This window comes from Pseudochaenichthys georgianus, chromosome 18 (assembly GCF_902827115.2).
Source record: "Pseudochaenichthys georgianus chromosome 18, fPseGeo1.2, whole genome shotgun sequence".
Taxonomy (NCBI): Eukaryota; Metazoa; Chordata; class Actinopteri; order Perciformes; family Channichthyidae; genus Pseudochaenichthys; species Pseudochaenichthys georgianus.
The window spans coordinates 13,021,036-13,048,693 of NC_047520.1; the positions used below are offsets into that span (position 1 = coordinate 13,021,036).

Consider the following 27,658-nt stretch of genomic DNA (forward strand, 5'->3'; position numbering starts at 1 on the left):
CCAATTCCCTATAGCTATATGGTATGGCAGTTATACAGTATACTGTATGCCTCAAACAGCTTAAATGGTTTTGCACTGTGTGTGTGAAAAGTAAAGAATTTTCTTATTGGACCCACGCGCCAGGGTTAGGATGAAGTGGTCGAAGTGAGTAAGTAAATAATATTGATAATGAACCTTTTTTGGAATGTGTTTTGTTAGCAGTCTGTAAGTATAATTTCTTACCCAATGAATTTTGTGAAACAAGTCGATAAGAAAAATCTTGTTGAACCATGTAAGTGTTGTGGACGAAGTACATTCTGGGGCTGATTTCTACTGTTTAATTTGAGTGGATATTGATTTTGCGGTGCTCTATGGGAAACTGATATCTAATCTGAAATGGAATACCCTTGTGACAGTAATTGGAGAAGTATGTGATTGCCCAATGTACCCAGACCAGAGAAACACAATTACAAAATGGCACCAGGAGCTTTATAAGAGTGGATCACATCAGTCCGGTTCTGAAATCTTTACATTGGCTTCCAGTCGGCCAAATAATTGATTTTAAAGTACTATTGCTAGTTTTTAAATCATTACACGGTTTAGGACCAAAGTATATTGTTGATCTCCTACATAATTACGAGCCATCAAGGTGCCTCGGGTCTGCTATCGGTTCCGAGAGTAAAAACAAAACGTGGAGAGGCAGCATTTAGCTATTATGCCCCGACACTCTGGAACAAACTACCCAAATCATGCACGTCCGCAGAAACGCTTACTATTTTTAAATCGAGACTGAAAACATATCTCTTTGCCGCTGCTTTTAATTGAGCTGCTCATATTCACACTACAGTATGCCATTTAAACATGTATTGTATACCTGTTGAGTTTATTTTATTATCTTTGCTTTTAATGCCTGTTGTAAAATGCCATTTATATAATGTGTTTTACTGTATTTATTCCTAAAAAGTCTTTGAATTTGTTCTGTAAAGCACTTTGAATTGTCGCGTGCTGAAAAGTGCTATATAAATAAACTTGCCTTGCCTTGCCTATAGACGGTAATCAGGCAATTTAACCCTAACTCAAGCTTGATCAAAGTGGAAAATGTGTGTACTACCAGTCAGATGATATCATAGTTAAACTGGTTTGAATATTTCATTATGTATGGTTGCTATACCTGCGTCAGGAGGCAGGTAGAAGTTGAAGATGGCGATGATGGTGATGAGGATGCAGGGGAGGATGATGTTAAAAACGTAGTACAGAGGCTTCCTCTCCAGGATGAGGTAGAAGGTCATGTCCTCATAGTCATCGTCGTTCATGTTCCTCCTGCACGGCCTGTGTATGATTTGCCACTCGCCACCCTCTGGAAAAACATTTGGAGAATTTAGATTAGCAAAGGGACATACATCTGCATACCAAGGGTCCAAACTGTCACGATCTGTCTTTGTTTCCTTTTTTATTTTGAAGATTGTTCACCCACTGTCTGTTTTTACTTCCTGTCTTTGTGTTTTCCAGTGGCGTCGCCTGGCCTGGGCATTCGGGGCTTTGGCCCCGAATGTTTTTTCTGTAGCCCCGGACAATTCTCCCTCAATAATATAACATTGACCGTGCTTTACGTGAACTTCATCATGAAACAAGAGAGGATGGTAGGACTGTAATTTCCCGTGTTCAGTGAATGCAACAGAGGCATGACACCAGACCAATCAGATAGTTGCATGGAAATAAATGTGTGCTTGTGTCATTCAAGCTCGGCTCTGTGTGTGTGGCAATGGGAGAGAGAGAGAGTCTCTCTCTCTCACTCACTCACCGACCGACCGAGTTCAACAATTGGTCAAACATTAAGGGGGTAAAAATGCAAATCCCGGCAATTTCTACCGGAGCCTCCGCCACGGAGCATCGGCACTTTCGGCAGGTTATTCTCATGCTGCTGTTAATCTGGAGATCAACAGACACTATCATCAGGCAACGTCCGTTAAAAAACATTATAACATAGAGACGTTCTGCAGTAAGGAGTGGCGTTTCAACGACGACAGGTGTTCTTACTTTTATGACGGAGCATTTTTACTTTACACGACATTGTTTAACACATAATTCTGCTTGACTAAATTAACAACCGCGGATGTCTTGAAAGACTCTTTCGCTAAAGATTTTTGAAGACATCCGCGTTCTTGTGACACGTAAATACTACGCTTCGTATGTTTTGGTGCGGACTGCGTTCACACCAGCGATTAACCGTTCCAGAGTTCGCAAGCAAGCGTTCCGAGACCACCTATTTTAGCGGACCAGAGTCCGGTTGTTTAGTTCACTTAAGAGGTCTCGGACTGTGTTCACACCGACCCAAATGAACCGCACCAAGCGGCTAAACGCACCAGGGTTCGATTCAACCGGACTATACAAGGCAGGTGTGAATGCGCCGTTATCTCAGTGGGTCTCAAACGGTTTGGTCACAAATTATTCAAAAGATTATTTCCGCGGCACACCTTCATATGATCATTATAATCTATATGGCAGTAAAACAAGAGTAGAGTTTAAAAGCGGAGTGATTTGTAAAATATCCATAAAGAAAAAGAAAATCTGTTTACAGTTCTGTTTCATTTGGGTGTTGAGAGATGTGGCCGCCGCCACTGTGGGCTATGCCCCGAATGTTTTCAGGTCCAGGCGACGCCCCTAGGGTTTTCTTTCCTGTTTGATCACCTTATTGTGTTCACCTGATGCCTTTATGTTTTGCCTTCCCTTCCCAGCTGGGTCTTGTCCTTGTGATTAGTATTTAAGTACTGGTTGTCTGTTAGTTGTTGTCAGATCCTGTCAGATGTCATTTGTGGAAGTGTTCTTTTGATTGTCCCATGGAGAGTTTTGTTCTGTCTTTTGTATGTTAAAAGTAAATACGTATTAATCCACATGAATCCCAATACATAATGAGTGTACGAGAATATTTAAAAAGAAATACAATTGTCTTTATTATAAACTTGTTAGGCTTTAACATCTATCACTGTGTATATCACCATTCAAACATGTTTAAATACGTTTTGGAACACAGTCTGTAAACACTATGAAATGTTGACTTTATTTGATAATTTTACAGTGAAAAAGTAACATTCATATTTCTCCTTTTGATTATTATAGTGTTGAAAATTCAAAACAAAGCACTTTGGCAAGTTACAGTATAACTTGTAAAACATTTAATAAGCACCATAACTTACATGATACTAGTTTCTCGGTCACGATCGGTTGTTTCCGTGAGCAGCCGAATGTCACGGTAAATGTTGAGGTCACAAGGCATTGCGGGGCAGCATTTTCTCCTTTCCTTTCGTAAAGGAAGGTCCAGTGTTTCCTAAGCTAAAGGAGGTTATAAAGGAAGTTTCAAACCTCCTTTCCTATCATCTAGAGAATTCAAATGGCTCCTATCATGGCTGCCACTGAGGCACTTCCGGGTCATTTCACTCCTTCAGGAACCTTCCTAAGCTTAACTGACAACTTGAATGTAACCTAAGTGTATAATGAGAGAAATTGTAAAAGAGTAAAGTGGTAGTTTTACTGTATCCTCCCTAAAAGCCGCGGATACCCTTTCCTTCTCTTTCCCTTCATCCATCCATTTATCCTCTCATAGGATCCCCATCAAATTCTCACCAGTGTAAGCCTCGTCCAGTTGGATCTCCCTGATCTCCTTCCCATTTGAGTCCAGCGCATACTGCACGTCGATTTCTGTGAAGTCGTACGTGTAGGAGCGGAATTGCATGGTGCAGTTCTGCCAGTCAAACGGGAAATATGTAACCTAGACGCAAGAACAAGAGGAAGAGGGTTGGCGGGATTAGTATACAATTAATTGTGTAGTAAATGTTTCGTTTGTGTGTGTGCTGATGGTCACCTTAACTCCACAAGAGCTGCAGTACAGGGCAGGGGGCGTCCATGTTACTCTGCCATTGTAATACGCCTGGACACGGACATGCAGGGCCACACCGAACACTCCATCATTACTGCAAACAGAGAGGAAAATGCTGCTTTTTTCTTGTCATATAGAAAAAAGAATTAATTTCCACCATGATCTCTAACTAACCTATACCAAGTAGACTTAGCAACCCTAACCCTAGCAAGCAACAACTACTGTCCGTTGATCTGTCTTTTGTTTATTTACACATATGAACAGATAATGTTCTACAGTTTTGAGGGCAAACGGGCAACTCTGACCTGGTGGGGTGAATGGACGTCTTCCAATCAGGGGTCAGTGGTTCGATGCCAAGGCTTTGCGGTCAACATGTCATAATTCTTGGGAAAGGTACTTAACCCAAAATTGCTCTCGTAGGCATGTCTACAGTATTGAATTTGATTTGGTTTAAAAGTGTCACATTAAAGAAAAGTAGTGTAAGGATCTCGCTTAAAAGGATTGCCGCATCAGAAACTCCACATACTGTTTATTTTTAAGACATACAGTAGGACATATATTACATACTTTGATGTAGGATGGGCTAATACCTTAACCTGTCTTTCAGAGATAATTGGCTTGATTAAAAAAACTAAAATCCGGACATTACGACTTCCTGAAGTGGACACAAGCAAAAATGTAATTGCAGTGCATCACATATTGACAATGATGCACATAATATGAATTTGCAGCATCCTGGGTCTGCATCGAGCCTCCGCCCCTTGTTTCATCGATCAATCAAACTTTATTATTATACACAACACCTAACACAGTGCTTGACAAACCAAAAAAGGAAATACAAACTAAACTAAAAGGTAATAAATACTGTGGCAGCAGGGTGTGATTAGAGTGCCGGCTGCTGGAGTGATACCTCAGTTTCTGCCACCTGGCTATTTTTAATAAACTTTGCTTTGTTTTTGCACCACTGCCACTCTCCTTCCTCAAGTGTGAGCCACAACACTCACAATACCAAGTAACACAAACATTTGTGATTGATAAAAACACTTACAGTAACACCAATAGAAATCAATAAGCACAGGACTGAATGAACAATAATGAAATACATAATTATTAAATCAAGAAAAAAAAAACATAAATAAGTTGGATAAATACGAATCAAATAACATTAAAAGAGCATAATAATGCATATAATTTAAACACCAAATAAAGAGGTGGGTCTTGCTTATAAACTACCTACAGTACAAATAAAGAGAGGGTCAGTTATTGTCAAAGTAATGAAAATACTATGTCTTGTATGTCTGATAATTACAGTCCCACTGCCTCCTTCCGTTCTCTAACCACAGCTATGGAATACATCAACATTTGGCCGCAGGACCACACTAAAATATTTTAATTGGCGAGTATGAAATGCAGGATACACTTTGCAGGACTCGAAGTGTTGCACTAATGTTGGATATACACAGAGCTCTGGTCATAAGCTCATAACACCATACACAACAAAGACATTAAGTCATTTAGATGCAGATTTAGCCATCTGTCAGGGTGCAGTGTTTTGGCTTTTATGGCTGTAGGGATTCAACAAGAAGAAAGAAGCCTTTGTCCTTAAAGCGATCCCTCCTAAAACCCCGTCCCTGTGAAGATGCTGCAGCTTAAATGACCAACATTGATCAAAGAAGGGTATACACACTTTTGCATTTGAGTGTGTGTACATATTTGTGTGCGGTTCCAAGTGAGCGCCTCCCGGGCTGAAGTAACTGAATGGTGCCGTCAGCTGGGTTTTAAGGGAGCCATGCTGCTTAATTGCCTATAAAGCGTTGATGGATGGACCAGTGGGGTTCTTTACAGCGGTGTTAATGTGAGTGTATTTATGTGTGTGGGGATGTGAGAAAGAGAGACTGCACTTTTAAGTATCTTAATTTACTAATTGAATGCTGTGACAAGAGTTTTTTCCCTCTGTAGGAACTGTACCTGCACTGGCTCTTTGACCTAACGTCCACAGTCTCACCACAAACTATCTGCAGCATGTCCATGATCACTACGGCAACAGGTATTTATACTGCCTGTACTTAGTGTTAGGGAATAATTCTCCTGGACTCCTAGATATCTAACCTTTTTGCCCTTTGATGTTTATGACCAACCCTGATGTCTGTTATCTCCAGTGGCGAACCGTGTCTATCACAACTGGACCTTCTGTAGACACCATAGGTAGACACACACGTGGTTCTCAAATAGGGGTACACGGACCCCTAGGGGTACGTTGGAGTACTGCAAGGGGTACGTGATATTTATTTTATGTTAATGAAAAAAACTAATACATTTAAACAAACTACTAATAGTAGATTAACTACTTTATTCAAAAGTTTACAGTATTTCTGGATAAAATAAACTGGGTGCTCTGTTTTCCTCTCCCTATCCTGACAGCCCGTCAGGCTCAGCAGCTCGCTGAAGAACCTGTAATGAGTGACCCGACAGCAAATAAACATATTTATAACTAGTTTAGCTAGTTCCAGAGTAGATCAAATAGCTGAGTGTGATGTTCTAACTCTTAGTGTGTGTTTTGCTCCGCTCACCGCTGCAGGTGATCATGTAGAGTAGTGTATCTCCGTCAGCAGCAGCTGATCTCTCTCTCTCCCGTCCGATTAGACTTCACTCGCGTTTATGTTTATATCCATCAGATTTAGCTAGTTCTAGTTAATGATATGACTGCCTGCTTATCAAAGGACACCTAAACAATAAGCGTTGCTTGGCAACAGGGTGTGGCCGCAAAGTATAGCATTATGCATATGTTTATATGAGCGGTTATATATAGGTATAAATGCTCATATGTTTTTTCTCTTCATTCCCCACGCCCCAAAATTAATAAATAAATATACCAATTTTAGGAAAAGTTACGAAGTTTGAGCAGTGTGGGTTTTATATGAACAGTTACATATTTCAAAACGCGAAGTGTAATAACTGCAGTTTGCCTCGCTGTCAGAATGGCAAAGATCCTCAGTGAAGCAGAAGCCCATGTTTCACTACATTGTAAGTACAGCGTATTAAAAAGATCAGTTCAATGCAACTAATGTCGTCTTAGTGTTATTGCATGATGTTCATTTCATTTCAAACCTTTATTTAGACAGATAGGTCCCTGGAGATCATGGATCTCTTTTACAAGGGAGACCTGCATCAATTTAGTTCCACATGAAACATAAAAACAACATAAAACAAACAATAGAGGACATCATATTTACATATTCACCAACACTTACAAACACCCATAGTGTCAGAAAGCATCTCGTGCAGACGTGCCTTAAAAACATTCAGAGAAATAAAATTGCTCAATTTCAATTTGGACTGTAGGCTGTTCCAAGCAAGTGGAGCTGCGCACATAAAAGCCGTCTTACCTAAGACAGTCCTCACTCTTGGCACATCTAACAAGACCACATCCTGCGATCTCAGACAATAGCTGCCCGCAACTTTCTGCTTTACCAGAGAACAGATGTAATACGGGAGTTTGCCCAACATAGCTTTATAAATAAAAGTGTACCAGTGACTGAGCCTCCATACAGAGAGTGATGGTAAACCTGCCTTGGTATACAGGGTACAGTGATGTGTAAGCGCTTTACAATTTGTGACAAATCACGCAGCATCCAATTTGCTCAGGTAATTGGCAGGTGCATTCATATACAACAAATCACCATAGTCCAGCACAGGTAAAAAGGTCACAGTGACTAGCCTTTTCCTGTCCTCAAGCGAGAAACAGGACTTGTTTCTGAAAAAGAACCCTAGCCTAACCCTCAGTTTTTTAAGCAGGTTATTGACATGCAGTTTAAAAGAGAGACAATCATCAAGCCAGATACCAAGGTATTTGTAACAGGCAACAACTTCAAGTTTTGTTCCTTGCATAGTTACAATATCTAAAACAGGCTCTGGTGTCTTTTTTGCTTTTGAAAAGAGCATTACCTTGGTTTTATCCACATTTAAAAGAAGCTTTAATTCAGAGAAGTGTTAAAAACAGCCTGCAATTTAACAACAGCCTCTTTAATGGAGGGACCTGCACAGTACATCACAGTATCATCCGCATAAAAATGTAAAGTAGCTTCATCCACATTATCACCTACGCTGTTAAAATTGGTTTGCCATAAATTTAGTGATGGATTGTAAACATTTGAAATGTAGCATTTAAGTGTTTCTCATGATGTTGTTTTAATAAATCAGACACTGATGGTGCAGCACTGTACCTCTTTATATAGGCTTTTCCCCCCTAACAAATAGTTTTTGCGCTGATCAGGGGGTACTTGGCTGAATCTTTTTTTCAAAGAGAGTTATAGACCAGGGTACGCGGACCCCTAGGGGTACATTGGGGTACTGCAGGGGGTACGTGAGAAAAATAAATAAAAAGGTTAATTAAAAAAATACCATGCATGATTACAAAAATAATCTTAGTACAATAAGTGAAATAGAAAACACAATTTTATATAAAATATTCCTAGAACCAGTAAGGGGGTCCTCATATAAACATGTCAAATTTGAGTATTGTATTTTATAGTTTTTCATTGGTTTGTTAAACATATATTACTTCAATTGAAAAACTCCTTGGAAAAATCTGCTTTAAATTGTTTTCGTTATATTATATTAAATAGAATAGAGAGCGATGAAACCCTCTTTAATGGTCACACATGCAGAGCACACGGCACACACAGTGACATTTGTTCTCTGCTTTTAACCCATCCTAGTACCAGGAGTCTAGTACTAGGAGCAGTGGGCAGCTATTGTACAGCGCCCGGGGAGCAATGGGAGTGAGGGGGGAAGGGGGTTGTCCCGTGCCTTGCTCAAGGGAACCATTGCAGGGCAGGAGGTGAACTGGGACCTCTCCAAGTAGCAGTCCACACTCCATATTTAGGTCTAGTCGGGGACTTGAACCAGCAACCCTACGGCTCACAGTCCAAGCCCCTATACTGACTGAGCCACTGCCGGACTCATTCATGCATAAAGATGGAAATATCCTTAGTTTGTTGTAATTCATGCATGAAGGAGTTAATCAATCACACACTGATGGAACATCACTATATTGTAATTATGTATATAGGATTTTTCTATCAAAAATGTCCCGGGTTGGTCAGGGGGTACTTGGCTGAGAAAATGTTTCACAGGGGGTAGATTACTGAAAAAAGTTTGAGAAGCATTGTTCTAGAGCACCCTGGAACCGAGGGAAACTCTGAAAGAATACGCCCGTTGGCTACAGATCAATATATGATTGGCTGATCAAACTGTCAGTCCAAACGTACGCTCTCATTCAGTGCAACGGCCAGGGCATTCTATCAAGGATGTAGAATACCTTGGTTGACGGATATTCTACCCAGAGACGATTCTCATTTATTCATTTTAAATACATTTTATTACATCGATTTTTTGTTTGTTTGTGGACTCCAAGGTGTGTAATCTGCGAGGCTATAAGTGTCAGACGCAAGTAATTCAGTGTTCCCAGCTGTTTAGGCTATCTCCTCAAATATGTTGATTACTCTCTGTGAACCAGTTAAAAGGTCTAGAGAGGCTCTTCAGAATTGACGTGGCAACTCTCCCGTGAAGTCAGAACCTCTGACTGTGTGACTTCTGATGTGAATCCTCCGGCCGAAGCTCCTAATAAACCATCAGTGTTTGACATCAAAGCTCCTGCTCATCCCGTGTCTCCTTCATGGGTCGATGACTCCCACTGCATTGCTACACAGAAGTTTCTCCCACACTTACAGTACAACTATTGTACAAAGGACATTTTCTATCTACCTTTGTATATAATGTTTTAGTCTTTTTTTGACTTTTTTTGGCTAGAGATAAACAGCTAAATAGAGGACGACATGTAGCAAATGAGCACAGTGTGTCATTCGAAGGCCACTGTTCAGACTTAATACTTTGTCCTCTTTACAAGATCAGTTATCGTCAAGACTCTTATATCTGTATTTCTTAAATAATGTATTGAAGCATTCTTTTTTCAAATTGTGCTTGAGGAGGAATGACAAACAATAACTTGAAATAGCCTGTAATGGAAAACTTAAAACATTGAGAATTGGCAAAGACATTTTCTGCAGCCATGAGGTGACACAGCGGTTTCCCAAACCAATTCTGAAGAATCTTTCCCCTAGTCAGAGAATTTAACTAGTTCTTAAAGAATAAATCAACATTCTTCATATTAAGATAAGCAGGGCAATATAACTGTTTGTCCATAACTTAAGGTTATCTTCCAGAGGAACTTGTACATCTGATATGCTGGATTTCCAGGTGTCCCTGGACAATAAACTGGCAATAGAAAAAGATAACAGCAACTCTCCAGGGCTACATGCCTGAACCATGAGAAACGGGAAACTGAGCATAAAGAATGATGATCTGGGTCAAAGGCTAACAACAAGCAAAGATATTCCTCAACACCGCCTTGCAGATGTATGCCTAGTCAAGGAGCCAAAAACGTGTTCCTAAGGTCACATTTATGTTCAGCTTTGACCACCAAATTCTAATTAGGTTATTGATGTTTGTGCCAAATTATAAAAATGTACTCAAGTGGAAACAGGAACTGTCGTAACTATTCTTACAACAGTTCAATTCCTGGTTTAATGGCTTCTTATCAGTAATGTATTAGAAGAAAAATAAAACCACCAAACTGCATTTCCTTGCTGCTGTTTTTGATGTGAAATACCAATATCTACCATTTTGTAGACTAGACAAGTGTATAATTGATCATTCACAAATGTTAACTTAGTGCACCAAAGTGCTTTGCATGAGCTGTTTAAAAAGATATTCTGAATCTCTCTCCTGCAGACCTAGCCGAGAGCAGCCATTGGGGTCATGACAAGGATTAGAGTTTTTATATTAAATGCCAACTCGTGTTATCATGACCTTAAATGGAGGATGTAGGAGCATATGTAAAGTTGATTATATAACAAACAGGAAGAGTTAGCTAGCTGTTTGACAATTGCTGAGTGTTACGTTCCCTATTGGGCTAGGGGACCAAAGGGACACGACACGATCAGATTGGAATTGGTATATGTTACCGGTGGTTTATTTGTAACCAAACAATGAACACAATAATGTACACCAACAGTTTGACAGGGCCAAACTGTTACTATAAAACAAAAGGAGAACTCCAAAAGAGAGTTGCGCAGTATTATACAACAGAAAAGAAAAGTACCTCACTTCTAAAGTGGAACAAAACAATAAACAAAACTAGGCTGTGTGGGAACACAGCTGTTGCTGGTCAACAGGTGCTAATCACCTGGGTCTAAGCAATATACACACCAATGCTGATCTACAGGCGCTAATCACCTGGGTCTAAGCGATATACACACCAATGCTGATCTACAGTACAGGCGCTAATCACCTGGGTCTAAGCAATATACACACCAATACTAAACACAGAACGCTACACACTACTAGGCAGTCTAACGAATCACAGGATATGGCGGCAATACAACGAGAGGCTTGAGGCGTCTGTCCCACAATACAGAGCCTCCTGAATGATGTCCGTGCCCGGCCTTTGTACTCCCCCCGGTTGAAGTGGCAGAAGCGGGCGGAGATTGGATGACGTCCGTCCAATCACCGCAGATGTTGCGAGGTCGGGACGGCCAATGACAGCAGTGGAACTGCACAGCTCATGTACATAGGTACACACAAACAGAGTTGAGGGCATAACAAACGTAGCGGCTGTAACACCCCCTCCCTTAAGACAAAACCCCACCGGGTTTTTGTGAACCATAACACACAATAACACCATGACCACAGAACACACCACTACAGTCTGGACAGGGCATCTGCAAACATGTTCTCTGAACCTTTCTTATGTCGGATTTGCAGGTTGTAGTCCTGTACGATCAGAGCCCACCGCATGAGACGCTGATTGTGATTGTATATGCGGGACAAAAAGACAATGGGGTTATGATCGTTAAACACTGCGACCGGCAAAGAACTGGACCTGACATAAACCTCAAAGTGCTGGAGAGCTAACAACAAAGCAAGGGTCTCCTTTTCAATGGTAGAGTAGCGGACCTGGTGTTTGTTGAACTTGCGGGAAATAACACACAGGATGATCAACTCCATCCGCATCCTCCTGCAGTAAAACAGCACCGGCCCCCACTGCACTAGCATCCACCTCGAGTTTAAAGGGCTTAGTAAGATCGGGAGCAGCGAGCACAGGAGCGTGACTCGAGTGTCTTTACACACTCAAATGCATGTTGGCACACAGGGGTCCAAACTTAGTCCACCTTGGGACTTATCAAATTAGTTAGGGGTTGGGCTACAGTGGAAAAATTGCGACAGAAACTGCGGTAGTAGCCTGCCATACCGAGGAAACGGCGGAGGTCACTTCTGGTGACGGGCACAGCACATTCAGCCACCGCAGCAACCTTAGCTTCCACTGGTCGGACTTGGCCTTGCCCAACCTGCTTCCCTAAATAGGTGACCGTAGCTTTACCAAACTCACATTTGGCCAGGTTCAACGTAAGCGACGCCTGTGCGAGCCGGGTGAATACCTGCCCCAGGATCTTCATGTGCTTCTCCCAGGTAGGCGTGTACACAATGAGATCATCTAAATAAGCGTTACAGTTACTTATCCCTGATAGGACGGTGTTCACCAATCTCTGGAACGTAGCAGGAGCATTACACATACCAAACGCCATGACTGTGTACTGCAGAAAACAGTCAGGCGTAGCGAAAGCGGAGATTTTTGAGGCACGGTCCGTTGAAGGTTCCTGCCAGTAACCTTTACGGGCCGAGGAATTTGGCGGAGAGCGTAGCGCCGGGGATAGGCAAGAGTGCGAGGACCTTGTCACCTATTTCAAAGTGCCTAGGGACAGCAGCACGGTCATATTTATGCTTGATGACAGCTTGTGAAGGGGAGAGCGACTCTCTAGCGAGTGAATTTGCTCGGTGCAAACGCTCACGAAACTGACTAACGTAATCCAATACGTTTTTATCTGGAGGAATATCAGCCGAAAGAAACTCGTCGTGTAGGATTTTAAGTGGACCGCGGGGCGTATGGCCGAAAACGAGCTCCGCGGGACTGAATCCTAATGACTCCTGAACAGCTTCACGGGCTGCGAACAAAACGAAGGGAATTCCCTCATACCAATTTGTTTCTGTTTCCATACAGTATTTTCGCAGCATGCTTTTTAAAGTCTGATGCCACCGTTCTAACGCCCCCTGCGACTCTGGATGATACGCACTGGATATGACATGTTTTACCTGTAATGTTTGAAGGACCTGTTTGAACAACTTGGATTTAAAGTTTGTCACTCTGGATTACTCGCGGAATTCCAAATGTGGAAAAGAACTTCGTCAACGCCTTGACTACAGCGGCGTGATGCTACGCAGCGGAATAGCTTCAGGGAAACGGGTAGACGTACACATAATGGTGAGTAAATACTGTTGACCTGTTTTTGTGCGTGGTAAAGGGCCAACAAAGTCTATCAACACCCGGTCAAAGGGCTCACCTATAGCCGGTATAGGATGTAACGGAGATTGCGGAATTTTCTGGTTAGGATTACCGACAACCTGGCACACATGACAGCAGCGGCAAAAGCGGGAAACGTCCTTCTTTAAACCTGGCCGATTTGATAGGTTTTTGTCACGCCCAAGTGTCCCGACCATTGGCTTTCATGCGCTACAGATAGTACATGTTGACCGTATGGCGCCGGCACGACTACCTGATGCACTACACCCCAGTCAGCTTCAGCAGTAGCAGTGAGGGACCATTGGCGCACTAATATCTCCTTATCCAACACATAAGCTACCTTCTCACCCCTTGCCTTGTTATTACTCACCACCTGCTCGAAACACTTTGCAAGCGTCGGATCCGCCCTCTGCGCGGTGAGTAAACGCTTTCGGGTTACCGGAAGTGTGGAACCGTCAACAGCTGGGCTGGCAGGTTGCGCTGGCGCAGCGGTCACAGCAGGGAAAGCGGAAATCGCCACTGCTGGCTTTTCCTCTGGCATTTTGTCATCTGTAAACATGGTCCCAAACATAGTATCATTTAAAGACACCTCCGAGTCGCACTTACGCGCGAGTGACGGCACAAATGGGAAAAATGTGGGCATTTGTTACCTCAGACAACACAGTCTGAGGGGAATCCAATATTTCAAGGGCAGGAGTTACCTTACCTCCGGCGATGTAATTTCCCATTAAAAGAACTATACCCTGTATGGGTAATGCTGGGCACACAGCAACAGGGAAAAATCCAGTAATTAACTTAGATTGTATGTGTACCTTGTGTACGGGACGGGGCACGTAACCCATTTCAATGCCACATAATATTGATCCATACCCACACGCTGATTGGTATGAGAATGGCAGGGCCGATGCTACAATCACTGACTGTGAGCCTCCAGTGTCTCGTAGAATGCGGACGGGTCTCTGATCGTCTGACTCACCTGTTAATGATATCAACCCCTCAAACACAAAAGGCTTAAAACAGGGATCTATTTCCTCATCATTGTCGGATGCGGAGATATTGAGTGAGTTGGTGTTAATTAAGCCGATGCCTTTTGGCCTGGTCATGTCTGGTGGCTGCTCCTTCCGCTCAAAAATCATGCAGTTAGCAATAACATGTCCAGGCTGATGACAATAGTGACATTCTCTCTCCTCTGTGTTCCTCGTAAATACTCTCGCTGGCTGACCAACAGGTGCACCGAACATACGGCGAGGTCTCTCAGCAACAGCTGGAGAAAACACCGTTTTGTGCGTTAGCACGTATTCATCCGCCAGTACAGCAGCTGCGGAGGGAGATTGCACTTTCTGGTCATTTATATGCCCCACAATACGGTCAGGTAATCCCCTCTTAAATTCCTCCATCAGGATTAATTATTTCAAGCAGAATACTCTGCAGCGTCACATAAATCAATCCACTTATTGAGCAACATCCCCTTCTCCCTGGCAAACTCGACATGTGTTTGATTAGCCCCCTTCCTGTGATTCCTAAACTTCTGCCGATAAGCTTCAGGAACTAGCTCGTACATCCTAAGTATGGCACGCTTTACCAGGTCATAACTTAAGCTGTCCTCTATTGAAAGAGCAGCCACCGCCGCCTGAGCTCTGTCGTGAAGTTTACACTGGATTAACAGAGCCTAGGCCTCAGCCGGCCACTGTAACGCCGCTGCAATGCACTCAAACGCACCGAAATACGCATCCGCTTCATTCTCCCGGAAAATCGGCACTAACGAAATATTTGTACCTACAGTGAAGGCAGGTGGGTGAGAATGAGGTGAGGAACTTCCTCCGACATGGCCAGAAGCACCGGAGGCGCGGAGCTCGGAGTCTAGCTCCAGCTGACGTATCCGCACTTCCTTGTCAATTTCCAACTTTCAGACTTCTTTGTCCATTTCCAGCTTTCGTAGCTCCAGCTGTAACTGCCTGGCTTTCTCCCTGTCGTTAGCTTCCCACTGACGCTGCCTGTCCTTGGCTTCCAACTGAAGCCGGGCGAGACAGACCTTGAGTTTAGCCCCCTCCCGGGAATCTGTACTACTAACAGGAGAGGGTGGACATCTGCGAGGCAGCGTGAGCGGTGCCTCACACGGCTCGCCCCCCTCGCTGTCACTACCCCTTCCTTCAGTAAATGTAAACTCTGCCTCAGTCCCCGGACGCAACAGGCCCTCAGTGGGAACATCGGACACTGGAAGCTCAGCTGGTACAGCCGGTACAAGTACCTCTCTTCGCACCATCTCATCCACCACCAATGCCTTTAACTCTTTTTTCAACATTTGCTGACTTACCACAAGACTGAAGTGCCGCGCTATCTCTATTAAATCATCCTTTTTACACCGGTCCAGCTGCTCATAGGACGGCCAGACCAAGAACGCCTCTATTGCGGCTTTCACACCAGCGCTTTTCAGTTTCTAGCTCCGAGCGGGAGCTTTTCTGGTTCAGCTCCGGTTTCCCTTTTCAGCTCCCGCTCTGTACACACCGCCCACTGGCGCCCCAGAGCTGCCCTTGCTGCGTCATGACGTCACCGTTTACATCGCTGATTTGCCCCCCAACGGCAGCCATTACGGCAGCTCACAACAACAACAACTGCGTCGGGTCGATGATCGTGTTGCTTTTAATCACACAAAGCCAGAATAAATTGAATAACGACTTCTCCAACCTTATACTTTTCTCCAGAGTGCCGTGGTTCATTGTTTATTAATGTGTTTCTGCAGCATTTACCGACCGCTGCAGTGCTGGCTGCTCTTCCACGGGAGTTTATTCTCCCGTTAGCTCCCGGTTAGCTCACACTGCAGCGGCCGCTCTAAAGTATTCACTGTCCGACTCACACAAGCAGCTGATGCATATCCCCAGTTCCCCTTAGCCTAATTGAATGTGTGTCAGTCTGAATTGACACTGTTTGGTATCACAACGCTGTTATGAAAGTTTCTCTGGTATAAAACGGGTGATGTTAGCATAGCAACCGAAGCTAAACTGACTACTTGCATCCGATAGCTGCAATAATACAAAACAACACGTCTGCCTCTCTCCACAATGATCGATAACAGCGAACGGATGGTCAAAGTGAGGCACAAATAAACAGAATCACACGAAGCCTGGTTAGTGTTGCCTGACTTTATAAAGTGTGTTTATAGGCACTACTGCTTGTAGGCAGGCATAACAGTCGACCCATGGGAGGTGGGTTTAGTTTCCTGCACGCCTCGACGTAAGAGAGACGTAAGCGACGTCACCTCTTAGCTCCAAAGCTCTTGCCTCTAGACCGACAATTTTTTGGAGCTGGAAATGAAGCGGATTCCGGAGCTAAGAGCCGGCACAGCTCCGGTGTGAACTGGAAAACCCGGCGCTTTTCAGGCTCTAGCTCCGAGCCGGAGCTGAAAAGGCGCTGGTGTGAAAGGGGCATATGTCGAACGATGCCATACCTGGGTGTACCGCCCACCCGTTTCACAAAGTTTTCAGCCACAATAAAACCACCTATAACCCCAGGAATTGATTTAAATATCCCGGACGAGAGCCCCCACGTGTTACGTTCCCTATTGGGCTAGGGGACCAAAGGGACACGACACGACCAGATTGGAATTGGTATATGTTACCGGTGGTTTATTTGTAACCAAACAATGAACACAATAATGTACACCAACAGTTTGACACAACCAAAGGGCCAAACTGTTAATATAAAACAAAAGGAGAACTCCAAAAGAGAGTTGCGCAGTATTATACAACATAAAAGAAAAGTACCTCACTTCTAAAGTGGAACAAAACAATAAACAAAACTAGGCTGTGTGGGAAATTAGCAGCTGTTGCTGGTCAACAGGTGCTAATCCAACCTGATCTCACCAGAATGCGTGACTCCACCACGACTCCTTAAAGAGCCTGTGACACGGTTTTCCCCCATCATCCAAACCCATCAATTTGAGTACATATTGTCCCCTTGAAAACCGTTACTGAACTGATTTTGGATATTTGTACTTTGATAACCATTAATCTGCCTTCAATGTTGACAATTGTCTGGATCTTCTCGCGGATTCTTCAAGTCCCGCCAAATGATGGGTGACGTCATTGCGGGCACAGCGCTCCAGCTGCACCGTCCAGGATCCCAGCATCTGCATGTAAACCTTTATATATATACAGTCAGATGTAAACGCACGACGGCGCACACAGCAGCAAGCTCAGACAGCGATGACAGGTTAATTTTGAACGTGTCTGAGAGCTCATATGAGGCTGAAGGATCGGTTTATGTTGTATCTGTTAGAAGTTTAGGAATGAGGTGCGTCAATATGGGCGATCATATGGTCATGTAGCCAGTGGTGGACTGGGACTAAAAATCATCCCGGGACTCTCGACCGGCCCACTTCGGTACCGCTAGTAAATTGTCAACGGGGGGAGCGGGGGATGTAAAATACAAATATAATGTATAATGTCTGTGTCTTTGACATTAGCGCTGCTAGCCACCTGTGCCCTGTACTACGAAGCCAGTTCAACAGACCCTGGATATGTTTGAGTAACAAACAAACTAACAACAACAAACTAACAAACGAGATCTCGCTAAGCGGTCCTACGACGCTGGTTATCAACTCGGTAAATCAAGCCAGGGTTTCTCTCTCCAGCTGAGAGCGCGTTCACGTCTAAGACACGAGTGGATCTGACTTTAATTACATTTGTCTCGAGTGTTTCGTCAACATAATGTGTTAAATAATACTTCTGCATACAGTCTGTGACACTGTGAGTGTTGCACGGCCAGATGAGGCTGGAGAAGCTGACTCAGATAAGGAAATATATGATATATTATGATATTATATGATCGATGATCTGATTGATGATGTAATATGAATGATAAGTGCGACACGTCGGCGTCTTCTCTGCATACGGCAGTTTAAACTGTATTTTCTTTATCCTGTAATATGACTTGAGAGATTTAAACTCCGCACACTGAGTGGATCTCTTTTCTATAGAGGCCGGAGGCGGGCAGCGTCAGGTAAAAGAAGTTATTTAGCCTTCTCAAACCTGAGCCTCACGCGCCGCCTATGGGGGATGTGCTAGTTACTTATCCGACCGGCCCACTTCGGTACCGGCCCATCGGGATTCGTCCCGATGGCCAGTCCGCCACTGCACCCAGCCCACGTAAATTGTCAACGGGGGGAGCCTCGCTGCGGGGAAACGGTGGACCTAGTGTCCCGATCGGAATGGGAATAATAATAATAATCCGTGCATTTTACCCATTAATTTCCCCAACATTGTGGTAAAAAACCACACGTTTAATCCACGTTGGTGTACTACAACTACAAAAAGTATCGGTTTGTTTTCTCATCAGGAAATGCAGACCGGCTCAAACAAACGATTTTTAATCATCATCCTCACTCATCATTTAATGTATCATATGTTCGCCGAATTGACATGAAAGCACTAATAAATGTAGTTTCATCCACTTGAGTTTATAACCACAAAAATAATTGATTTGTTTTTATATCACATCCGACGGGAGGAAATTCAGTAGCTCTCACTACCGATTTTTAATCCTAATGTAATCATCATCTTCACCACGATCATTTATGTTTATGTCGCCGAATTGACATGAAAGCACTGACAAATATGAATATACTGTAGTCAACTTCATTAAAACGTTATTAACGTGCCTAATCTCAGTAATTCACCATTTCTACGCATGACACAACACACTTTGTCCGTATTTGGCTCTCGAAGCGTTCCCGCATTGACGTCACTTCCGGCTTCCCCCAAAACTTCAAAATGAGTCGAAGGAATTTCCCCACGATGTTCGAAATTATTGATATTTAACGAAACGGTATCGCTTTTTCTTTTTTAAACTGACGGTTCGAGATTACTAGTAGCCCAATATTTCATTGCACAACAGTTGTTGGGATGGTGTCACAGGCTCTTTAACACCGCATTGCGTGGTGGAGTCACGAACTTTGTTACATTTACGTGTCGGCACCACGCAAACAACCCCAATGTAAAGTGAATGAGGCTCTTTTGTCGTGGTGCACACACGCATTTCTACAACGTCCTGCAGTGAGCTTTTATTCTATAAAACGTTTTTAAAATCTACTTTATAGCTTGTAGTAACTCACGGGAGGCTTCTTTATTTTATTTGTATTCATAATAATTTAAATTTTTCGTCAGAATGTATTATGGTGCATTAGTTACGAATTGTTGGTCTCAAAAAACAGTGCATTGTATGTAATACAACTGTGATTTTTATTAAATTAGTTTGTTTTTAAGGAAGGCCAGAGCTTCAGCTGTGTCAAATAGATTGTTCCCTTTAGTTAACGTTTTTTAAAAGAACATTATTTCGATTTGATAATGTCCCCTTTATTGTATTACGGAGAGCAATGTGAGCGTCCATTCCCATTGGATAACGCAGGATTTTACATCCGGAAGTAAGTATACTCTTTACTGTCGATTGATATTACAGTGATATCTGCACTACTCATCAACTCAAACACTCCAGAGTATCCTTGTTGATTACACAACATTGGTTGGTTTAAATTGTGTACAATGCTTTTGTAATTTTCCCCTTCGATTCGGAGAAACAAATATTTGTTCAGTTTAGGATGGCCGAAGACACTACACTACCCAGAATCCTCAGCTATTGTCTGCGTTGCCTCAAGCTCTGTGATTGGTTGACTGCATCTGAGTCAGAGATCTGGCTCAGAATAGACCGGAAACTATTCTTTTACCGTTCTGTTTTAATTTCACAACAAAGTTAGTAGTAATAATTTGTTTTGATATTATTGTTTTTTATTAACTACTCATGTTAAGACCATCTTTTCTGTGTTGCTGTGGGGTTTTTCCATCGCTTTTGTGTTACAAATATCAAAACAATAACTAAATATATCCGTCGTAAACTAAACCAGAAACAGCAGTATATTTTATTTTGTTAACACTGTAAACTTGACAGATTTTTAACCCAAACCACCTACTGGTTAAAGCACGTTATTACACATTTAGAGTAATGTATATACTTTATAGGGATCTGCAGATAAATATTTAGTCTTCTCAAGCACCAACAATCATTACATTACATTACATTGCATTTAGCTGACGCTTTTATCCAAAGCGACTTACAATAAGTGCGTTCGACCAACAAAATACAAGTTTGAAGAAAACAGAATCATAAAGTACATCAGGCTTCAGAGAGCCAAACATTTCAAGTGCTACTCAACAGGCTTTAGATAAGCCAGTCCTCCAATCAAATATCTCTCCTGATTGTTGGCACTTGACAATCACCTTCCCTGAATTTTACTCAGGTGTAACTAAAGTCTGCTTTAAGGGTTGTTTATATTTCACATCATTAATCAGAATTAGTAAAGTAACTAAAATAAATGTAGTGGAGTAAAAATACCTGGTTAACCTTAAAGAAAGCCCTCAGGATTATAAAAGACCCCCATCACCCCAGCCACAAACTGTTCTGTCTGCTGCCATCTGGCACAACAGCCTCATTCTAGGAGAGGATGTGGCTGTTGTGGAGGACTATAGTACCTGGGAGTGCACTTATGGGCTGAACTGGAGGATCAACACTGACGCTGAGTACAAGAAGGGGATGAGCAGACTCTATTTTCTGAGGAAGCTGAGATCCTTCCACGTGTGCAGGAAGATGCTGGAGATCTAGTCTGTTGTGGCCAGTGCACTCTTCTTTGCTGCGGTCTGCTGGGGGGGGCAGCATCAGAGCCGGTGACACCAGCAGGATCAATAAAGTGATCCGGAAAGCTGGGTCTGTCATCGGCATCAAGCTGAACCCCTTTGAAGCTGTGGTGGAGAGGAGGACACTGACCAGGCTGTTGTCCATGATGGATAACCCCACCCAATCACCCATCCTCTCCACCTGCAGCTGGACAGTCAACGGAGCTCCTTCTCCAACAGACTGCTGCAGCTCCGCTGTCACAAGGACCCATACAGGAACACATTCCTGCCCACTGCAATAACTCTGTACAATAAATCACCTCTGGCTGGAAGAGAACTCTCTGCTCCATAGTTTCTCTTGTAATACAACCTCGCTGTACATTTTATACATATATAATCTGTTCAATATTTGATATTTCATATTCCATTGTCATATATTTTTGAATATGTATATTTGCATATATAATATCTACATGTATATTTTCTATTTCAACACGTATATTTTCTATTTTCTTTTCTTTTCTTTCTATTCTTATTTATTTGTGGTTTTGTTTTATTGTAAAATGCCTTGTCTTTTATGCTGCTGCAACAAAAACAATGTCCCAAATTGGGATCAATAAAGTACCATCTTATCTTATCTTATCTTATCTTACATCCGGACCAAAACCACGAGACTCAGGGACAGTTTCATCCCACAGGCCATAAGACTATTAAACACCTGAACTTTGAAATAACATCCATAGCATTAATCTGGCTGCTACTTAGAAATGATTTGTCTAATATATCATATTCCAATCACTTGTATAGACTCTTATTGCACTATTTCACTTTTATTTTTATTTTTGTATTGACATTGCACCAATTTTTCTGTTTATCTGTTTTATTGTGTTGCACTGTTGGAGGAGCCTGTGACCTAAGGGGGGGGGGGGGGGGGGGAAGGAGACGTTCGATTCCTGTTTTGAATAGTGTGCCGTCGATGGGTTTCATTCCATTTCAAAATGCTGTTTGTCGCTCAGCGTAAACTTCACCATTGTCAAGCAAAGCACATGGTGTAGTCCCAAACGATAGCTGAGGATTCTGGGTAGTGTAGTGTCTTCGGCCATCCTAAACTGAACAAATGTTTGTTTCTCCGAATCGAAGGGGAAAATTACAAAAGCATTGTGCACAATTTAAACCAATCAATGTTGTGTAATCAACAAGGATAATCTGGTGTTTTTTAGTTGATGAGTAGTGCAGATAGCACTGTAAAATCAATCGACAGAGAATACTTACTTCCGGGTGTAAAATCCTGCGTTATCCAATGGGAATGGATGCTCACATTGCTCTCCGTAATACAATAAAGGGGACATGATCAAATCGGAATATAATGTTCTTTTAAAAAACGTTAACTAAAGAGAACAATCTATTTGACACAGCTGAAGCTCTGGCCTTCCTTAAAAACTAACTAATTTAATACAAATCACAGTTGTATTACACACAATGCACTGTTTTTTGAGACCAAAAATTCGTAACTAATGCACCATAATACATTCTGTCGAAAAATAAAAATTATTATGAATACAAATAAAATAAAAGAAGCCTCCCGTGAGTTACTACAAGCTATAAAGTAGATTTTAAAAACGTTTTATAGAATAAAAGCTCACTGCGGGACGTTGTAGAAATGTGTGTGTGCACCACGACAAAGGAGCCTCATTCACTTTACATTGGGGTTGTTTGCGTGGTGCCGACACGTAAATGTAACAAAGTTCGTGACTCCACCACGCAATGCGGTGTTAAGGAGTCTTGGTGGAGTCACGCATTCTGGTGAGATCAGGTTGTGCTACTCACCTGGGTCTAAGCAATATACACACCAATGCTGATCTACAGGCGCTAATCACCTGGTCTAAGCAATATACACACCAATACTGATCTACAGGCGCTAATCACCTGGGTCTAAGCAATATACACACCAATGCTGATCTACAGGCGCTAATCACCTGGTCTAAGCAATATACACACCAATACTAAACACAGAACGCTACACACTACTAGGCAGTCTAACGAATCACAGGATATACGGAGGCAATACAACGAGAGGCTTGAGGCGTCTGTCCCACAATACAGAGCCTCCTGAATGATGTCCGTGCCCGGCCTTTGTACTCCCCCCGGTTGACGTGGCAGAAGCGGGCGGGGATTGGATGACGTCCGTCCAATAACCGCAGATGTTGCGAGGTCATGACGGCAAATGACAGCAGTGGAACTGCACAGCTCATTTACATAGGTACACACAAACAGAGTTGAGGGCATAACAAACGTAGCGGCTGTAACACTGAGCTATGAGCAGGGTGGATGTAACGACTGAATGAAATGGCATTCCCAGTATTTTTCCTCATAAAACATGTGTCGCTCTTATTCACTCGATGCTATGTATGGCCTACGCAGAAACCATCCTTCACAGATAATGTGGAAAGTTTGGAAAGAGACCAAATAGTTTGTCTCCTCAACTCTCTGGAGCTTATTAATTCATGCCAAAGGGAGTGCAGGGCTCGTGCTTACTTATTGAAGAGGACCATGTCAGGCAGCCAAACCTTCACAGCGGGGATTCGCATCACGTTAATCCCATCATGCTCCTTGGGTTTCCATTGCAACCGATAATCCGTCCATTCCTGTTTGGAAAGTTAAGAGTTTGTGTTGGAATAACAAGTACTTAAAAAGGGCAGAAACAACAGACAGACATAAAGTGACAGAAGCAGAAGCTTTATGCTGCGTTTACACCGGACGCGATGCGATGTTTGGGGGCGGCCGGGCGGTGCGATTACATGTACAGTCAATGCAGAGACGCAGACGGACGCAAATTCGCTCCGACGGCGAGCATGACGCGAGAGTTCAATTTTTTCAACTCGAGCGTCAAATCCAAGTGACGCGTTCTCGCGGAAGCCAATCAGCGGTGAGGATCTCAGCCTGTCGTCACTGACGTTCAACCAGAAAACATCAGCCGTTAGCTGTTAGCAGTTAGCACACAGAGATCACAGCTCCTCATATCTGTTCAGAAACTGGACAAAAGTTAAACGAGTACAAACCACAGACTGTCTGTGTCATGGCGAGTACAGTCGCTGGTTTATTTATGCCTGTAGGCCGTTGTTATGAGTGTGGAATGAGCATATACAACCTTAGCTTAGCCTCGTCGACCCAATCTCCATTCAGAAAACAAGCATTTTAAAAGGTTTTTCGCCTGCTGTCTTGTCTGCAGACTTGTCAATTATTAACTCATGGTTTTTACTAACCGATATCTGTATGTTGTTACTTCGGCATAATTTAGAAACGTGTATTACAATTTAATCACGGTAAAATATGTTCATTTTGTTGTAGTTGTAGCTCCCGAGCCAGCGCGTCTTGTTTGAATGATGCGAGTAAACACAGCTGGCAGCCGCGGTGAAACTCGAGCGATTATGCTGCGTTCAGACCGGATGCGATGCAATGTTTGGGGGCGGCGTGATTACATGTAAAGTCAATGCAGAGACGCGGACAGACGCGAATTCGCTCCGACGGCGAGCATGAATCGGTGGACGCGGCGCGAATCACGCGATTGAACTGTGCCGCGTCAAACGCGAGAGTTCAATTTGTTCAACTCGAGCGTCAAATTCACATGACGCGTTCTCGCGGAAGCCAATCAGCGGTGAGGATCTCAGCCTGCCGTTACTAAGGTTCAACCAGAAAACATCAGCCATTAGCAGTTAGCAGTTAGCACACTGAGATCACAGCTCCTCATATCTGTTCAGACACTGTACAGAAGTTAAACAAGTACAAACCACAGATTCTCTGTGTCATGGCGAATACAGTCGCTGGTTTATTTATGTCTGTAGGCCGTTGTTATGAGTGTGGATTGAGCATATACAATGTTAGCTTAGCCTGGGGGGTATACTATGAAGCAGGATTTTCGTTTAGCAAGATAACTTCGGGGATTTCCGGTACTACGAAGCTGGTTCACTTTTTAGCAGGCTAGATCTCCATGGTGACTTATCCTGGAACCTAGTCTGTGCTCCGAAGCAGGATAGGTTCCAGGATAAGAGATCAACTCAGCGATAGCACCACGCCTGCTGACCAATCAGAGCTCAGTGTGTGGAGGAAATGCAGTTTAAACTGCCGTTGCAGGAAAGACGGCCGGCCAAAATTACCGATGAATAGAACATCACCTCCCATCTTCAGAGCAATCTGACTATTATACTATTATGCTATGTTAAGAAAGCTTAATTAAATATCTGCCACAACATAAGTAACCGGATCAAAGTAACATTACGTAGCCTACAGTCAGCGGCACTGTGAGTGCAGACGTCGATGTGTCCCATTATCATTCATATCATATCACATCATAATGTATCATATATTTCCTTATCTGAGTCAGCTGAGCCGTATCTGGCTGTGCAACACTCACAGTGTCAAATACTGTATGCATAGTGCTGCGTACCTGGACTCACATTCAGGTTCAGGTCTGGACTCAAGTCCAGAGGTTCAGGTTCAGGTCCGGACTTATAAGTCCGGACCTGAACCCATGGCTTGTGTCAAGTTGTGTGAGTAACTAAAGTGAACTTATTGTGAGCTAATTATCAATTGAAAATCAACTCAAATTCAAACTCGTCAGGTTTCCAACTTGTGTCTACATTTCTCTACAAAGTACAAATGTAAAAAAAACAGTCTACAAATGACTTATGACAGCAACTACAGTGAACTACTACAAAGTTCAAACATTTATTTCATTTACCAAACTAAAGTAACCAAACAGTCCCTGAGCTGACTGAGCCTAAATCCCTAAAACGTTGCTGAAAGGTAGAGTGTAGAGTAGACTATACGCATTACATTGTTACACACCTATTATACAGTATAGGCTACACTGTAGTGACTGTACAGTCAGAGTGTACTGTACTGTCTGTACACCATGTATTTTCTACAACTCTACATGTGTACATGATACAGTACATACTACATACATAGTGATGTACATACATACTGTTAGAAATTAAAATCAAGGTTGATATGGCGTAATTTGAATCAAATACACTATTTAATTTAAATCAGTTTTATTCTGAAAAAAACGGAAGTTCACACTATTAACTTAATACTTTTATTCTGAAAATGTTTCACTTCCGGTTAGCATTAGCATGTGGCGAAATGCTACGTTTTCAAACCGTGAATCGAAGGTGAAATAACATGTGATGTTGTACACTGACCACACTGGGATTACACACACAGACACCAATTTAGCAACAGAAAAAGACAGGAATTGCATTGGACCCGCCCCCCGACGACGCCGGCCAATAGGAGAAGACCTCAGATGACAACAGGAAGAGCAAGACAATAATTGATCTCTTCTACCTGCTTACCTGGGCTGACGGGAGATGAGGAGAGCGCCTCCTTTTGCAATTTCATTTGTACACCACTGCATCTTTTGTGTAATTAAATGCCGTTAACTTTTATAAGCTTCCCTTGACTCTTTTCAGTCTCTCCTGCCTTCAAGGAGGTTTTAGATGGATTAGAACAAAAAGGAGAATATCCGTAAGTGCTAGTATTTTTGCGAGTCCAAGTACCGGTTCCCGACGTTCCGGTTTTAACCGGGCTTGAACCGAAACTTTTTACAAGTCCAGTACCGGTTCGGCATACCGGTATGCAGCACTATGTATGCATAAGTATTATTTTAAGCAACACATTAAGTTGACGAAACACTTGAGTCAAATTTAATTAAAGTCAGATCCACTCGTGTCTTGGACGGGGCAGTGATATCATAAACCTGTTAATGTACGCATTCAAACACCTTTTCTTTTACCAGCTGTATTCACCTTGCAGGTGCAGCTATGTGGCTTTTATCCTTGATAAAGTGTTTAAGTCATGGATGTTTAAAGTTTAACTTCCTATTTGACTAATATTATAGTTGACCTTTTATTCAGGAAGTATGACGCTGTGCTGTCAGTACGCTTCTCCATGTTTGTGATTGGTCGAATGCTCCAGATACCACCCCTTTTATGTGAACGTGCACCTAACTAGATAGGACATGGCTGGCTTGAGCGAACGAGTTGATAGCCAGCGTTGTAAGACAGTTTAGCAAGAGTGGCTTTGTTTTGGATTAAGTCAACCGGATAACTCAAAACATATCCAGGATAGGTTGAACTAGATCCGTAGTATACCCCCCTGGTCGACCCAATCTCCATTCAGAAAACAAGCATTTTAAAAGGTTTTTCGCCTGCCGTCTTGTCTGCAGACTTGTCAAGCATTAATTCATGGTTGTTACTAACCGGTATCAGTATGTTGTTACGTCGGCATCATTTAGAAACGGGTATTACAATTTAATCACGGTAAAATATGTTCATTTTGTTGTAGTTAGCTCCCGAGCCAGCCCGTCTTGTTTGAATGATGCGAGTAAACACAGCTGGCAGCCACGGTGAAACTCGAGCGATTAGAGCGAAGCGAATATTCGCATCGCGTCCGGTGTGAACGCACCATTAGACTAGAGCAGTGGTTTTCAAACTGTGGGGCGCGACCCCTGGTGGGTCGCGGGAAGATTTTATTATTTTCTCCTTTTAGCTTTGTGAAGCACCTTGAGAGATGACGTTGTTTTTAAAGTGTGCTATATAAATCAAATGTATTATTATTATTCAATTGTAAACAAACACTGCTCGAACATATCTCATTGGTCAGTGGGCATAATGCTGCCTTTTGCAACATCCTACTTGTGTGAATAGGCTTTTTCTGCTGTTG

At 42.8% G+C, this 27,658-nt stretch overlaps 1 protein-coding gene across 2 annotated transcripts in view; it reads right to left on the reverse strand.

Moving 5' to 3' along the window:
- The window catches only part of chrnb1 (cholinergic receptor, nicotinic, beta 1 (muscle)), a 48,229-nt gene that overhangs the window by 7,977 nt on the left and 12,594 nt on the right, over nucleotides 1-27,658 (reverse strand). For both annotated transcript variants that reach the window (XM_034105586.2, XM_034105585.2), the window contains 4 exons: nucleotides 23,468-23,577; nucleotides 3,839-3,947; nucleotides 3,601-3,745; nucleotides 1,151-1,336 (listed from right to left, as the gene is read on the reverse strand). In XM_034105586.2, the coding sequence (XP_033961477.1) occupies nucleotides 1,151-1,336; nucleotides 3,601-3,745; nucleotides 3,839-3,947; nucleotides 23,468-23,577 (550 nt within the window). The remainder of the gene's footprint in view (nucleotides 1-1,150; nucleotides 1,337-3,600; nucleotides 3,746-3,838; nucleotides 3,948-23,467; nucleotides 23,578-27,658) is intronic.